Genomic DNA, 14584 nt, shown 5'->3' with positions numbered 1-14584 from the left:
TAAACCCAAAGATGCTAAAAGCACAAAGATGAAACTGAAATGTGTGGAAAGATGAATGAAAGTAGCATTTCTGAGTTATGGTCAGAAAGAAATTAAGTTAATAACATTTTTTCTCTCTCCACCTGTCCTTCCTCATCCATTGAACTTTTATTTCTGATTTTCCACATTATTTTGATGTTTTTGTTGATAAAATCGATAAATTGAAATGAATTTGTATCTATTATGCTACTTTATTCTTAGGTTTCTCGAAATCTAGAAGTTCATCTTTAGTCACTAGTCCTAAGAGTGTGAGGATATTGGCTCCACATATTGACTTCTTTTGAAGTCACTGGCTCACCAATTGTAGAGACAAATAATAGGCAGCTAATAATTTCACACAGAAATCAAAGGCAGTCGCTAAACGTAAATTCCTCCCCTAGGCACATAAGGCTATCTCTGTGTCATTTTTTGCTTCTGTCCATTCTTCGAGAAGTTTGCACAGTTGTAATTTGGTGACTCCCACTCAGACCAGGAACTGTGCATAGAGGGGCTGCCTTGTCTTGCTTACTGCCTGATGTCACCCCCACCTTTTGTAAATTTGGAAAGTGATTTCCCACATTGATTCTGCCTACCTTAGTATATTTTTAGAAATACTGATGACAAAACAAACTCCTCATTATGAATTAAATGCTGTTCGGTGCCAACCACTGACAGACTATTTTAACAGAAACTAATTGGGCTTCCCAAATTCATCTATCTGAGGCTTGTGTTAAATGGAGCCCTGCTTAATATCTCTGCAGCTGTGAATATCATTGAAAATTCAGATTGAGCTACTGTATATTTAGTGGCATTAATGAGAAGACTCTCAGCATTTAATCCAGACTCTCACTCCATCATCTCCCCATATTAGACCTACAACTTTATTCCCACCTCGCTGTTTACCATCTACCATTCATAGAACTTAGAAAAGTATAGAACAGACACAGGACTTTTGGCCCAAGATGTCTGCACCAAACGCAAAGTCAAATTAAACTATATCTCTTTTGCCTGTACTCAATCCACATTCCTCCATTCCTTGTATGTTCAGGGGTCTAACTAATAACCTCTTAAAAGCTACTATTCTGCATCCTCCACAAACCCCGATAGTCCTTTCCAGAGATTTACTACTCTCTGTCAATGTAAACAAAACACTTAACTCATGCATCTCCCTTAAACTTTCCCCTGCTCACCTTAAATCCATGTCCTCTAGTACGTGACAGTTCTACCCTGGGAATAGTGTCAGATATTCTACCTAGTCCATAGCTCTCATAAATTTAAAAATCCCTCTGCCTCCAACTATCTGGAGAAAGCAACACAGGTGAGACCAGCCTCTCCTTATAGCTCATGCCCTCTAAACCAAGAGGATTCTTCTGCATCCTCTACAAGCCTCCACATTCTTATTGCAATAGAGGTAACCAGAAAGTGCTGCCTGAACAAATGTTTCAAAAAAGGATATGTAAGTTATTAAGTTCCCATAGTCTTTTTTTTTCAGAAAATTAGGATAAATACATTTTGAATCTGCTATCATGCTTGTGTACCTTCACTTAAGCTTCAACCACCACCACCTTTTGATATATTTTATTAGGAAGGAATTAATTTTCTTTTAATTCATTAATATTTGCTTTTCTTTTCCTTTCATTCCATCCTTTCCCACCTGCTAAATCCTTCAACCATCTCACCTGGCAGAAGAAGCTCTCAGTCCTACACTTACTACCTGTAAGTAACTGCTTTGATACTGAACTGCTCCATGCTTTTATCCATTCTTTATCATGCAAAAACATTTGTTTCACTCACATTTTTGTTTTCCAGATTTGCTGTCTGATTTTGGTTTTAATTGTATTAATGTACAATCTAAGATTAGAATGCAAAGCAGCAAACCGTGATGGAATGTTTTGAACTAATATTTTCGTCAAATTTTGCAGAACTGTTGGTGTTAATTAAGGAAATGCAACAAAAAAACTTGCTGATATTGTAAATCTGAAAGAAGATCAGAAAATGCTGGAAATAGCCAGGAGGTCAGTCAGTGACCTTGAAGGGAGAAACACAGATTTCAGGTCAAGGGCCCTTCGTCAAAACTGGTTTCCCATCATAGAATTACAGGAAAAAGCAGCACTGAAAAACAGGCCCTTCAGCCCACTGAGCCTATGCTAAGTAACAGCCATCCACTTACATTAGCCCTACATTAGTTTGGTCATTTTGTTCTCCCCACGTTCCTCTCTAACTTTCCCTGGACTTTAGTATTCACCTTTACGAGAGGGGCAAATTTGAGCAGACTATTAACCAACCAAACATGGGTGGGGGTGGTTGGGGTGGAAACCACTGGACCCCAAGGAAACTTGTGCGTCACAGGGAGGTCCTGCCAGCTCTCCACAGGATTGAACCCAGGAGTCTGGTTCTGCGAGGCAGCAGCTCTGCCAGGTGAGCCATGGCACGACTCTAAGTATATTACAAAATATTTAATGAACCTCCTAATGAAGGAGTTCTTGACCTGAAAACCCTGCTGTTTCTCCCCTTGTGGATGCTGCTTGATCTGTTGGGTACTTCCGTTGTTTCCTATTCTTTGCATTATCTAATGATGTTGTTGAACTTGCACGGCTTTAGCAAAGAGATCTGTTGCTTTCTCGTTTTAATGTAAGTATTTCACTATCAAACTGAGTCATCAATCGGAAATTATGAGGCTTAATTGTAGTTCTTGTTGTATCCGTGTATTAATGTCAAGATCAAAGTCCAATTCAAGTTCATTTTCGTGCACAAACACGTGCACAGGTGTGATGAAAAAAGTTATTTGCAGCAGCATCACAGATATCAGCTAAGCAGCATTCACAAGAAAAAAATAAGATATATATTATATATATTTTACAGAAAGAACACAATTAGGACAGAATGATAAAGTCTATTGCAATACAAAATTATTGAAGTGGTCTTGGTATTGCTGTAATAACGTTGTGTAATTTGGTCCCAAAAGCAAATAGTTGAAGGGTAGTGCTACCGATAAGGGTTTCTGCATGGATGATAAATAAGCACAGGGCAACCACACTACTCTCACTATCTACCTGTTGTCAGGAGTCAGTCTTATAGATGATACAGACAGGTTAGTGAATCTTCAACTTGAGAAAAATAAAACTGGAAAACAAAAGGAAACCTCAGGTTTTATTTTGAATGAAATATACAACAAGAAAGGCAAATTCCATGTTTTGACAGGGTACCTGCGACCTATCCAATGACCGAAAAGAGAGCGTCAAGGGTGTGCTGAAAAGCACTATTTTTACTTTATGAATAAGGGAAGATTATCGCTACATAGAGAAAGTCATTCACAGTGTAACCACATAGCAACAATGCAGGGGAAATGAAGCACTGAAAAGGGGAAAGAAAGGAAAGTGATTGCAAGTGGTATACTAACTATTCACTTTCATAAACAAATGATTAAATAGGCCTTTCTGGATGAGAATATTCTTTTTGCAGAGGATTAGTGCAGGGAAATGTTCCTAAGATAGACAAGAGCTAGCAGGTAGTGTTAAGCAGCTACATATTCAGCATTAAAGTCTTGCCTTCTTAGTGGAATCTAACTTGGAGCCTATCAGTGAACACAAATAAAAAAAAGCACCAAGGGCAAATGTGTGGTGATTTGAAGAGTGATAGGGAGAATTCGGAAGCTGGTGTTGTTGCTGGGATCCATTTTGTTGTTATAGAGTAGGAATAAAGTGCAATCAGGTTTTTTTGTAATCTTTATTTTTCTTGCTTGATTTGGGAAGGAAATTAAAGCAATATTTTCTTCTTAAAATTGTAGCACACTTGACATATCATCAGATACCCTGGAGTCCACTATGAGGTTTTTGCCAGTAATAAAACATGCCTCACAACAAATGAGATTTTGATGCCACTAATAGCTCTGCAGTGAAACGGCACCATTGCTTAACGCAACCAGTTTGATGGTGTGAATAGATATTATAGATTGGTGGATGGGAAGGAGATAATGAAGTTGTTTTGTTTCTTCAACTATATTTTAGGTTTGTTTACTGCAGTATGCATACTCTTCCTAGCTGAATAAGTAATGCAATTGATCCACTAACCTTATAGAAGAGCACTACCAAATGAAATATTTGTTACCTTTTCCCAATGTTAACAGTGTTAATAGTCAGGACCATGGCCACAAATAGAATATGCTGCAATATGTTTGAATGAAATATTGATAGTTAAGTACAGGTAGTCCCCGAGTTACGAACATCCGACTTACGGACAACTTGTACTTACAAACCGAGGAAGGAGAACGCTGTCGGCCATTTTAAGTCGGATCGCGATGCCGTCCGCCATTTTAAGTCATTGCCGTTGACACTGTGTTGAGTGTTTAACTTTGTATTTGGCTTAAATTTTTCTTAATAAGATTCACCCTGACCCCGCCACTCCCGTTCCGGTCGGCTGGTGGCCCAGTGAGATCAGCGCTGGGCTCGAGTTCGATCCAGTGACAGACCACTCCCGTGCCGGGTTGATGTCGATCCAGTAACTCCCGTACCATCTGTGCCGGGTTGATGTCGAGCTCCAAACTCGACCTCGTAAAAAAAAACACTGCCTCCTCCATTTTAAATTCCCACGCAGAATATTGTGGAGGATCAAATACCCAAACCCAGCACAGCCCCCACTTGTCCCATTTAGCCTGTTTCAGTGCAGAGGTCCTTAGGACCCAGCGGATCTCGGGAGCCAGCAGAGCTCGGGACCCGCCGCCCACAGTGTTTCTGTTCCTTTGACGGGAAGCGATCACAATTGAAAATAAAGTGGAAATAATAAAGCGTTTGGAAAGAGGTGAAACGCCGGTCATTGGAAAAGCGTTAGGCTGCAGTCGGTCAACAATCGGAACAATTTTAAAGGGTAACAGATAAAGTGAGAATAATGGAGCATGTGAAAGTCCCTGCCCCGATGAAAGCTACAATTATTATTAAGCAACGTAGTGGTTTAATTATTGGAATACATACGTTTCTTAAGTTTTATATGCATAGAAAGGTCAAATATATACTATATACTAAGACAAACGTTTGACTAACTGACGCTAAATAATACCGGATGTACTTGTTCCGATTTACATACAAATCTGATTTAAAGACGGACTCAGGAACGGAACTCATACATAAGCCGGGGACTGCCTGTAAAAGCAGATTAATTTTGTGACGTAAGTTATTAATTGCATTCACAAGCAAACCAACACAATAATGTTGGAGCATCCTTGGATCATGGGGAGTGGGTTGGATATAGCAGCAGTGGGTAATCTGCCCAAATAGACTGCAGGCCCTGTATAAACTCAAGGTTTACTCATTGAACTCAATCCCAACTTGATTTTCATTCAAATAGGAATTGCACACCTCTCCTTCCACCATAGAAGGTGGAGGTGAGCTGCTTTCCCCAATTGCTGCTTCAGACCTGCCCACCTTTTAGCTGGGTCGAGAGCTCTGTTACTTAAACCCAGTGATATTCTGATGAATTGGCAAATGTCTAAATGAATGGTGCAAACGATGAAGGGAAGAAGGTCCATTCCTTTGTATTCCACTCATGTGCTAGCTAGTTGTGTCACTTACAAGTGACCGAGCCCTAGGTAGACAATTGCTTCCTTCTTATGCAGTGTCTTGGTCTCTGTTTGGGCCATTTCTGCTCTGCACAGCTTTGATTGGGCACTGACTGAAAGAATCACAACTAATTTATGTTTGCAGGATACAGTGCAGTCATGCTCCAGATATCACTGAACATTCTGCATATTAAGACTTACTATTTCAAACAATAGTTAAAAGCTTTAGTTCATGTCTTCCAATTGATCTGTTGTTGATGTTTCCACATTAGTAAGTTTGTGCTCTGCTCTCTGCACCTCATTTACAGCACACTTCATTTCTTAGTGTAGTAAAACTCCAGTCCTTCACAGTCCTGTTGTTGAAAAATCCCAGTGGTTCAGCATCCAGCTCGCCAAGGCTGTAACCTCAGTGGCGTGTCTCTGAATTCACAACATGCACGTGAACATTCGTGGGTTTAATGTGACAGAATTCCAGCTGGTCGTGAGAACAGCTGGCAAATGCATCTTTCCAGTGCCCAAAACACTCTTTCATATGTATGAGCCACGCATAAATTTAGTGTTGACAAGCATGCTGGGAACCCATTCAAAGTCAAAATCCAGATTACTGTCATATGCTCAAGTGCATGAATGCACAGGTGCAATGAAGAACTAATTTACAGCAGCAATGCAGGTACATCGTATCAACTGAATAGATTTCACAAGAAATGCTACACTTACTTTAAATGCAGATGGGCACTGTTCCCACGCTCACTTTCCTGTGACAGGGTCTTGTTCCCAAATCCACATTAATCACTTGAGGCCTCCTTTAAGACTTGTTTCCCTCACTTACTTTAAACCATTGGGGCCCTGTTTCACACACACTATTCAAACTCACCTAATTCACCGTAAAATGCATTGTACTACAATGTAAAATTTTTAAAAGTGAACACTAAACATGTATGACATTTAATAGGAATAATATTCAGAGGTCTAGAAAATCAGTCAGTTGAGCACCGCAGAAATTCTGATGGTGCCCAGTTATTGGAAATTTATTGTCTTTCTGCAATTCCCTGATTCCATCTTCTCCTTTATTTAGTTCTCCCTGATACTCTTCCTTTGTTTCACAACATGTGTTCTTCCCAAATTTTTAATTATAGTTTTACAGATCAGGTTCAAAATGCTTCCTTCATCAACCGATTAAAATAGCAAATAGATTCCAAGCATTAAATGCTTCTTAATTTATAGTCAAATGATTAATGGATATTAGTATCATTGGTGTTCAAAAATTCAAAATATATATCGAAATTTTTTGTGTGTGGGTGATGAGACCAAAATTTATTCTCCATCCTTCAGTAATCTTAAACTGACTAGTTCCTTCTAAAATAACTTCTCAGCCATTTTATTGGACCAATTTATTTAAGCCATTTTATTTAAGTGCCAACCATATAACTGTGAATGTCAAGACACCTGGGGACCAGACTGGTTAAGAACATAGAACAGTTCAACACAGGAACAGGCACCTGCACCCACAATGTTTGTGCAAAACACGATGCCAAATTAAAAAAAAATCTCTTCTGATTGCACACAATCCATTTCTCTTTATTTTCTACATAATAATGATTTCATCTAAATGCCACTGTCATATCTACTTCACTACTACCCCTGGCAGCCTGTTCCAGACACCTACCATCCTCTGTGTAAAAATATTTGCCCCACACATCTTTTCTAAATGTTTCCCCCTCTCACCTTAGACCATCACAGTAGTATAGTGGTTAGGGTGAAGCTATTTTTGCTTGGAGCATCAGAGTTCAAAGTTCAATCCCTGCATCCTCCCCATGGAAGATGTGGGTTTTCCCCAGGAACTCTGCTTTCCTCTCACAGTTCAAAGACATACTGGATAGATTAGTTGGTTATGGTAAATTGTCCCATGATTGCATTAGGGTTAAATAAAGGTTGTCAGGGTGGCTCAAAGGGCCAGAAGGTCCTATTCCACACTAAATCACTAAATAAAATAAAGTAAATGGATATCCACTGGTATGTGGTTAATGTCATCAGATTTCTTTCCCTAAAGAACAGTAGGTATCCAGAGAAGTTATTACAATAGTCGGTCTTTAAGTTTCATCTTAACCTTTTACTGATTCCAGTATTTTAAACCAGAATTATTTAACTTAATGGATTTAAAACTCAGATTTAAATACAAAACAAAAACTGTCAGAAATATTCAGTAGGTCAGGCAGCATCTATCAGAAGAGAAGCAGAGTGAAATGTTCAGTTCAAAACCTGACAGGAGAAAACATGTTAGTTATAGATAGCTACTTTATTGATCCCAAAGGAAATTACAGTGTCACAGTAGCATTGCAAGTGCACAGATATACAAATATACAAATGTTAAAAGAGAAGTAAGAAAGAACAAAAAATAAGTTACCACAAACTGTCTAACAGGAGGGTGTCATCACTTCCACAGCTATAGGTTGATTCATTATCGAGCCTCATGGCCGAGGATTAGAATGACCTCATACAGTGCTCTTTGGAGCAGCACAGTTGTCTTCGTCTATTACTAAAAGTGCTCCTCTGTTCAGCCAAGGTGGCATGAAGAGGATGAGAAACATTGTCCAGAATTGCCAGGATTTTCCATAGGGTCCTTTGTTCTACCACAGCCTCCAGTGTGTCCAGTTTGACTCCCATAACAGAGCCAGCCTTTCTAATCAGTTTATTGAGCCTGTTGGCATCACCTGTGTTGATGCCATTTGCCCCAGCACACCACTGCATAAAAGATCATACTGGCGACAAAAGACTGGTAGAACATGTGAAGGAGAGACCTGCATACTCCAAAGGACCTCAGTCTCAGGAAGTAGAGACTTGGTGTTGGTGCTCCACTCAAGTCTGTCATCCAGGTAAACCCCCAGGTACTTGTAGGTCCTCACCACATCCACATCCTCACCATCAATAGTGACAGGGAGCAGTGCAGGCTTAGTCTTACTAAAGACCATCAACATCTCCTTTGTCTTACTGATGTTGAGCTGCGGATAATTCAGCTTGCACCATTTGACGAAGTCCCTCACCAGGGCCCTGTATTCATCCTTCCGTCCTCCCTTTATACACCCAACTATTGCTGAGTCATCAGAGAATTTCTGTAGATAACACGATTCACTGTTGTATCTAAAGTCCGAGGTATACAAGGTAAACAGGACGATAACCAATACAGTCCCCTGTGGGGCCCCAGTGCTGCTTATACCCATGTCTGTCACACAGCTCTGAAGCTGCACAAACTATGTCTGCCAGTCATTATGCAGGATACAATGGAAGTGTCAACCTGCATTAAACAGAGCTTTTCCCCCAGCAATGAGGGCTGTATGGTATGTATGGTACCATCCTCTCTAGGGTCTTCATGATGTGTGAGGTCAGGCCACTGGACTGTAGTCATTCAAGACTTTCGATTAACCTTTCTTGTGAACTGGGACTGTACACATTGTTTTCTACACAGTCAGGAACATGATGTTAGTTTTAAGCTGCCAAAAGAGTGGAGGAGAGGTGGACGAGACAAAAGGAATGTCTCTGATAGGTTGACTTGCAGGACACTAGGTAAAGAGCAGGGAAAGTGGACCTGATGATATTGCTCTAAAAGTACATAGCAAAGTCACAAAGTATAAACAATCTGTTTCCATGCATCCTGAGCTGTACACACCAATTCTACAGTCGGTAATAGGAGCTACACTTTTTTTTTGTCTCCACTGACTTTAGTAGAAATGAATTTCAGAAACAGGGCACATGCAGGAGCTACAACATTGCCAGTTTTGTCAATGTGACTCAAACCACATTTCTTGAAACCCTTGCAGATAATTGGGGAAAGTTGAGGGAAAGGAGGCTTTTTGAGTAGCTCTTTCAGTTGATCAGTACTGGCATGATGGGTGGATCACCCTCACATCTTCTGACTTGGAGAAAGACCTCAACCTCTGGCCTCAGAATCAGGTTTGTTACCACTGACATGTGTAGTGAAATTTGTTGTTCTGTGCAGCAGTGCAGTGCAATACATTTTTAAAATTACTATACAATAAGAAATATGTAAAAATAAATGAATTGCACAAAAATAGAGCAAAATTGTGAGGTAATGTTCATGGGACCATTGACTGTACAGAAATCTAATGATGGAGGGGAAGAAACTGTTGAGTCTGCATCTTCAGGCTCCTGTACTTCCTCTCTAATGCTAATAATGAGAGAGGGCATGTTCTGGATGATGAGGGTCCTCAAGGATAGATGCCACTTTTTTGAAGTACTACCTTTGAAGATGTCCTTGGTAGTAGGAATTCTACTGCCACTGTTGGAGCTGGCTGAGTCTAGAACCTTCCGTAGCTTTTCTGGATCCAATGCATTGGACTCTCCATACCAGGCGGTGATGGAACCAGTCGGAATGCTTTCCATGGTACATATGAAGAAACCTGCTAGAGGCTTTAGTGTCACACCAAATTTCCTCAAACTTCTAATGAAGTATAACTGATGACTTGCCTTCTTCATGATTGCATCAATATATTAGGCCCAGGACAGATCCTCTAAGATGTTGACACCCAGAAACTTGAAACTTCTTACTGCTGACACCTTGATGAGGACAGGTGTGTATTCTCCCAATCTCCTACAGTTTGCAATGTAGAAATCTACAGTTGTGTTAATTAATTGTGATACTTAATCACATAATGGTGATATAGAAAACATTTTATAAAGAACTTTAATTTTGACATAAAAAATTAAAGAGACTTTTTTTGGAAAGTTGGCAGATTTAATTCCCTAGCAGCCTTAACTCAGAACTTCAGAGTCATGGACTGTCTCATCAATGGGAAAATCTCACAGGCAGTAGGACAGGACAGGCATCATTTACCGTGGAGCCAGTTAACATGAGAACTTTAAGAGACCTTCTTACAGGGTGACATTGACTGGGTTGGTAACCTGTGATGTGAGAGACGATTTAACTTGAGGTGCAGGTCAGGTTGAACGGTGGTTGCAGCATGTAATACTATTGACCAGAGCTATGTTGTCCCTTGAGACTTATTTGCCCGATTAGGGTAAGGTGTAACTGTCCAAAACGTCAGATATGTACTCCCACAATGGTTTGTAGTGAACAAATGTGCTGGAAGGGGTAAGGAAAGGAAAGGAGATGTCTTGATGTGAAGCAGTCTGTTTGTGTGCGTGTGTGTTTGAAGAAGGGGAATCCAATTTACATCCTTGAAATAATTCCTTTCTAAAGACATTTTGTCTTTGATTGTGCAATTGATTCCATTCCACTGCTCTACAGGGTGAAATAATGTTTTTACATTCACCACCTGCTGAAGACATGCTCCATTCATTTGCGAACTGGTCTGCTTTTTATTCTGCTGAAGTCAATGTGATGAAAATTGGCTGCGTGCCATAACAGCTGGGTGATCTACAGGGCCAGATTTCTGGCCAAGCACCAAAAGTTTAAGCCCAATGTCTTCTCAGAGCAAATTTCCTCTGAGCTATTAATATTCTCAGCTCAGGGAGTAATACCCATCAGAACAACAGAAGCAAAATGATTATAAAATTAATCGTTGAGTTTTGAAACTGCTTAATTCCTTTTAAACAGAGGGATGATGTGACTCTATGTTCTTCCGATAATCACAACTGTTCCATCTTGCCTGAAATGTCATTTTATTTGGGTGTTAATTGTTGTGTATTCAATTTTCAGTCATGTTTGAGTGATTTTGTAAACATATTATTTGATTCAGCAATTTTTGTTCTTTATATAACCCTCTCAATGGCCTCCTATACAAATCTGGCTCGTTAGCTAACTCTGCTAATAGTCACATGACTCAGCGGTGTGAAGGCCACCTTTTATAAATAATATACATCTAGGGTCAGTATGATTTGGTGTTGAACCAAACAGGGAAGTTGGAATGTTTCTATTTAAAAACATTGATTGTAGCGAATGCTGTGTAAGTACTGCCCCATGCAAAGCTATCACTCACCAGAAAACTAACAGATTGTATACCGGCATAAAATTATAAAGAAGTACGTTTGTATATTTAGAAAATTTACAGAAAAAAATGAGGGAAAAATAAAAGGCCCATTACAGTTAAACCAGTTCAAAGTGCACATAAACGTTGGAGCTCATTTCTAGAGTAGTTGTGTGTATCGCTTTACTCACGCGCTGAACCCACATACTGCATGAAGGACACCAGCCACAGTTCAAACTTCTCTCGAAGACCATCTTGAACGAACTGGCTTTCTCCGAAGCACTGGAATTTCCTCCATGGAGCCATTCATCTGCACAAAGCTCTTGTTACAATAGGGTCTTACTCTCGAACGGCATTCTGCGGGCATCTTCCCTTGTACCCCGCTCAGCAGCCCCTGCCAAAAGACCCCAAACCAGTCTACTGTCTTTCAGAAATCTGATTCCACCAACGTCTCCCAAATCTTCCACTGGACAGAAAGTAACAATTGGCTGACACAACATTCCTAAGTTGAACACCATGGTTCCTTATCTTTAGTCAAAACGTAAACGCTATTGCTATTGCAGAAAAATGCCAAAACAAAAATACGTCACACTAGAAATCTTGACCAGAGCATTACATTCTCTCCCCAACAAAAATGGTCATGTCCTCATGACTTCGGAGCTTATTAAACCATTATTAATAACATAGTATTCAAGTGGATTTCATGATTTCAGGACCCCCAGTCAAATTGTAAATGGAATTAACATATCTCATTGGGAGAGACACAACACTATGTTTCCCCAGTGAATCATATGGCAGCCTATCTGGAGGTTTCCTGACTCTCTGAGACCTTCTTATGTCATCTTCAGCCTCTTCAGCCTTAGGCAAACTGGAACAGAAACAATAAATACCGTGTGATAATAATAACAATTAATAAAAACATAGAAATAGCTGACTGCATCAGAAAGTTAGACACACTCATTTGCACAAAAGATAACTGGATCATGTATTCTGAGTGAAGTGAACAGTATTTTGAAGGAAATTAAATAGCAAATGAGAAACAAGTGCCAGTTTAGCTGAGTGCAATAGGGGTAGGAGCACACAGTTTGCTTAGAAGTTTAACCTCTGCAACTAAACCAGCTGAAATGAGCTTTGCTGATATTGTGAGCATAACACAGGAACATTTAGAACCAAAATCATTGTTGATTGCAGAATGCTTTAGCTTTCAGAAGCAGAATCAAAAGGGAGGGGAGTCCATTTCAGTGCACGTGGCTGAATTGAAGAAATTGTCAGATCAATGTCAGCTCTGACATGGGTTTGACGATGCACTGAGAGGCTATTTAGTTTGTGGAACCTTACAAGAAATCATTCAAGAATGGCTCCTAATTGAACCTCAACTCACTTTTAAAAGAGCAGTTGAAATAGAAACTGCAGCCAGAGGTGCAATTGAGCTGCAGTCAGGAAAGAAAGTGAGTGTAAACAAAACTGCAATACCTACACAGAAACCTGCCTGACCAGATAATTTTTGTTACCACTGTTGCAGGGGCTCATGTACACTAGATCAATGCAGATTTAAAGGTAAAACTTGCAAGAAATGCACAAAGTATGACATATACAAAGTGCATGTAGGTCAGACAAAAATAAATGGACTGTACAGAGCAGAGATAAAAGTCAAGTTGCAGTTTCAAAAAGAGCACTAATCTGCACTCTGTTGATAAAAAAATTCTGATAATGCTGTGAGTGATACAGGACTCGGTAGCTTTGAGATTTACAATGTGTACACTAACAATAGACAAGCAATATGGCTTCCTTCAGAAATGAATGCCAAATTAATTAAAATGGAATTGGACACTGGCTCTGCTTTTTCAGTCATTCCACTAAATGAGTTTGAATGGCATTTCAAAGATACTGAACTGAAGCTGCTGACTAAGAACTTATACTGGAGAAAAGATAACTCATGTGAGTATGACATTCATAACAGTGAAATACATTGACCAACAAGCCACATTGGGCTTGATCTGATAAAAACAGGAGGGTCAGCACTGTGTGGCCATGATTGGTTGAGACAACTACAACTTGATTGGAGATCTATTCACCTATTTACATGCTACATCCCCTGCAAAAGAGATAACTGAAAATGAATTAAGAAAGATATGGATGGTGCAGAGCAGTGTTCAAGAACGGCAATGGAAAACTAAAACATATCAAGGGTAAAATAGTGTTAAATGGAAATGCCACACCCAAGTTTTACAAAACCCATCTAGTTCCTCATACTATCTATGATGACGTAGCCAGTGATCTAGATTCCACGGAGGCTGAAGGAATTCTTTCCAAGGTTGAGTGGAGCCAATGAATGAAGCCAGTGATCCCAGTTGGGAAGAAGGATGGGTCTGTTCAGATCTGTGGTGATTTTAAGGTCACCATCAACCCAGTACTGAAAGTAGATTAATACTCTCTGTCTAGGATAGAGGATACCTTTGCAAAGCTTTCTGGAGGGAAACACTTCAGCAAGGTGGACTTAGCTGAGATCTACCTACATATGGAGATGAAAGAATAGTCTGAAGTGCTTCTCACCATGAGCACTCATAAAGGGCTTTATTGCTATAATAGGCTTATTGTTGGAGTAGTATCTACACCAGCACTCTGACAGAATGCGATGGACAAGGCACTGCAAGATTGCCCAAGCACTCAGTGTTACCTGGATGACGACATTGTTTCAAGTGAGCATGACAAGAAGCACCTGCAAAATCTCGAGACAGTGTTAAAATGTTTAGAAGATTATGGGCTCAGAGCACGAGGCAACAAGTGTGAATTCTTTAAATCAAGCATTACTTACTGTGGTCACATCCTTGTCACACAAGGGTTACACAAGCGTGCTGAGAAAAGCAGTGGTGGATGCCCCAAGGCCAAAGGACATGTCACAGTTATGGTTCTTTTTACGATTTATCAATGACTGGAACAGGTTCCTGCCAAACCTGGCTATGGTGCTCCACATCTAGAACTCATTACTACAGATCTGGAAGAAATGGCAATGGACAAAGCAGTGTGACCTGGTTTTCCAAAAGACAAAGGGAGTGATGATGTTATTTACTGT

General features: G+C 39.9%; 1 protein-coding gene across 14 annotated transcripts in view; it reads left to right on the top strand.

Annotated features, from left to right (window-relative positions):
• The window catches only part of LOC140728571 (receptor-type tyrosine-protein phosphatase mu-like), a 994862-nt gene that overhangs the window by 755540 nt on the left and 224738 nt on the right, over positions 1-14584 (top strand). For 6 of the 14 annotated variants that reach the window (XM_073047511.1, XM_073047572.1, XM_073047599.1 and 3 more), the window contains one exon: positions 1705-1734. The exons of the other annotated variants lie outside the window; for them this stretch is intronic. In XM_073047511.1, the coding sequence (XP_072903612.1) occupies positions 1705-1734 (30 nt within the window). The remainder of the gene's footprint in view (positions 1-1704; positions 1735-14584) is intronic. 14 annotated transcript variants of the gene reach the window in all.

The sequence above is a fragment of the Hemitrygon akajei genome, chromosome 1 (assembly GCF_048418815.1).
Source record: "Hemitrygon akajei chromosome 1, sHemAka1.3, whole genome shotgun sequence".
Lineage (NCBI taxonomy): Eukaryota > Metazoa > Chordata > Chondrichthyes > Myliobatiformes > Dasyatidae > Hemitrygon > Hemitrygon akajei.
This window is presented reverse-complemented; position numbering and strand designations above follow the sequence as displayed.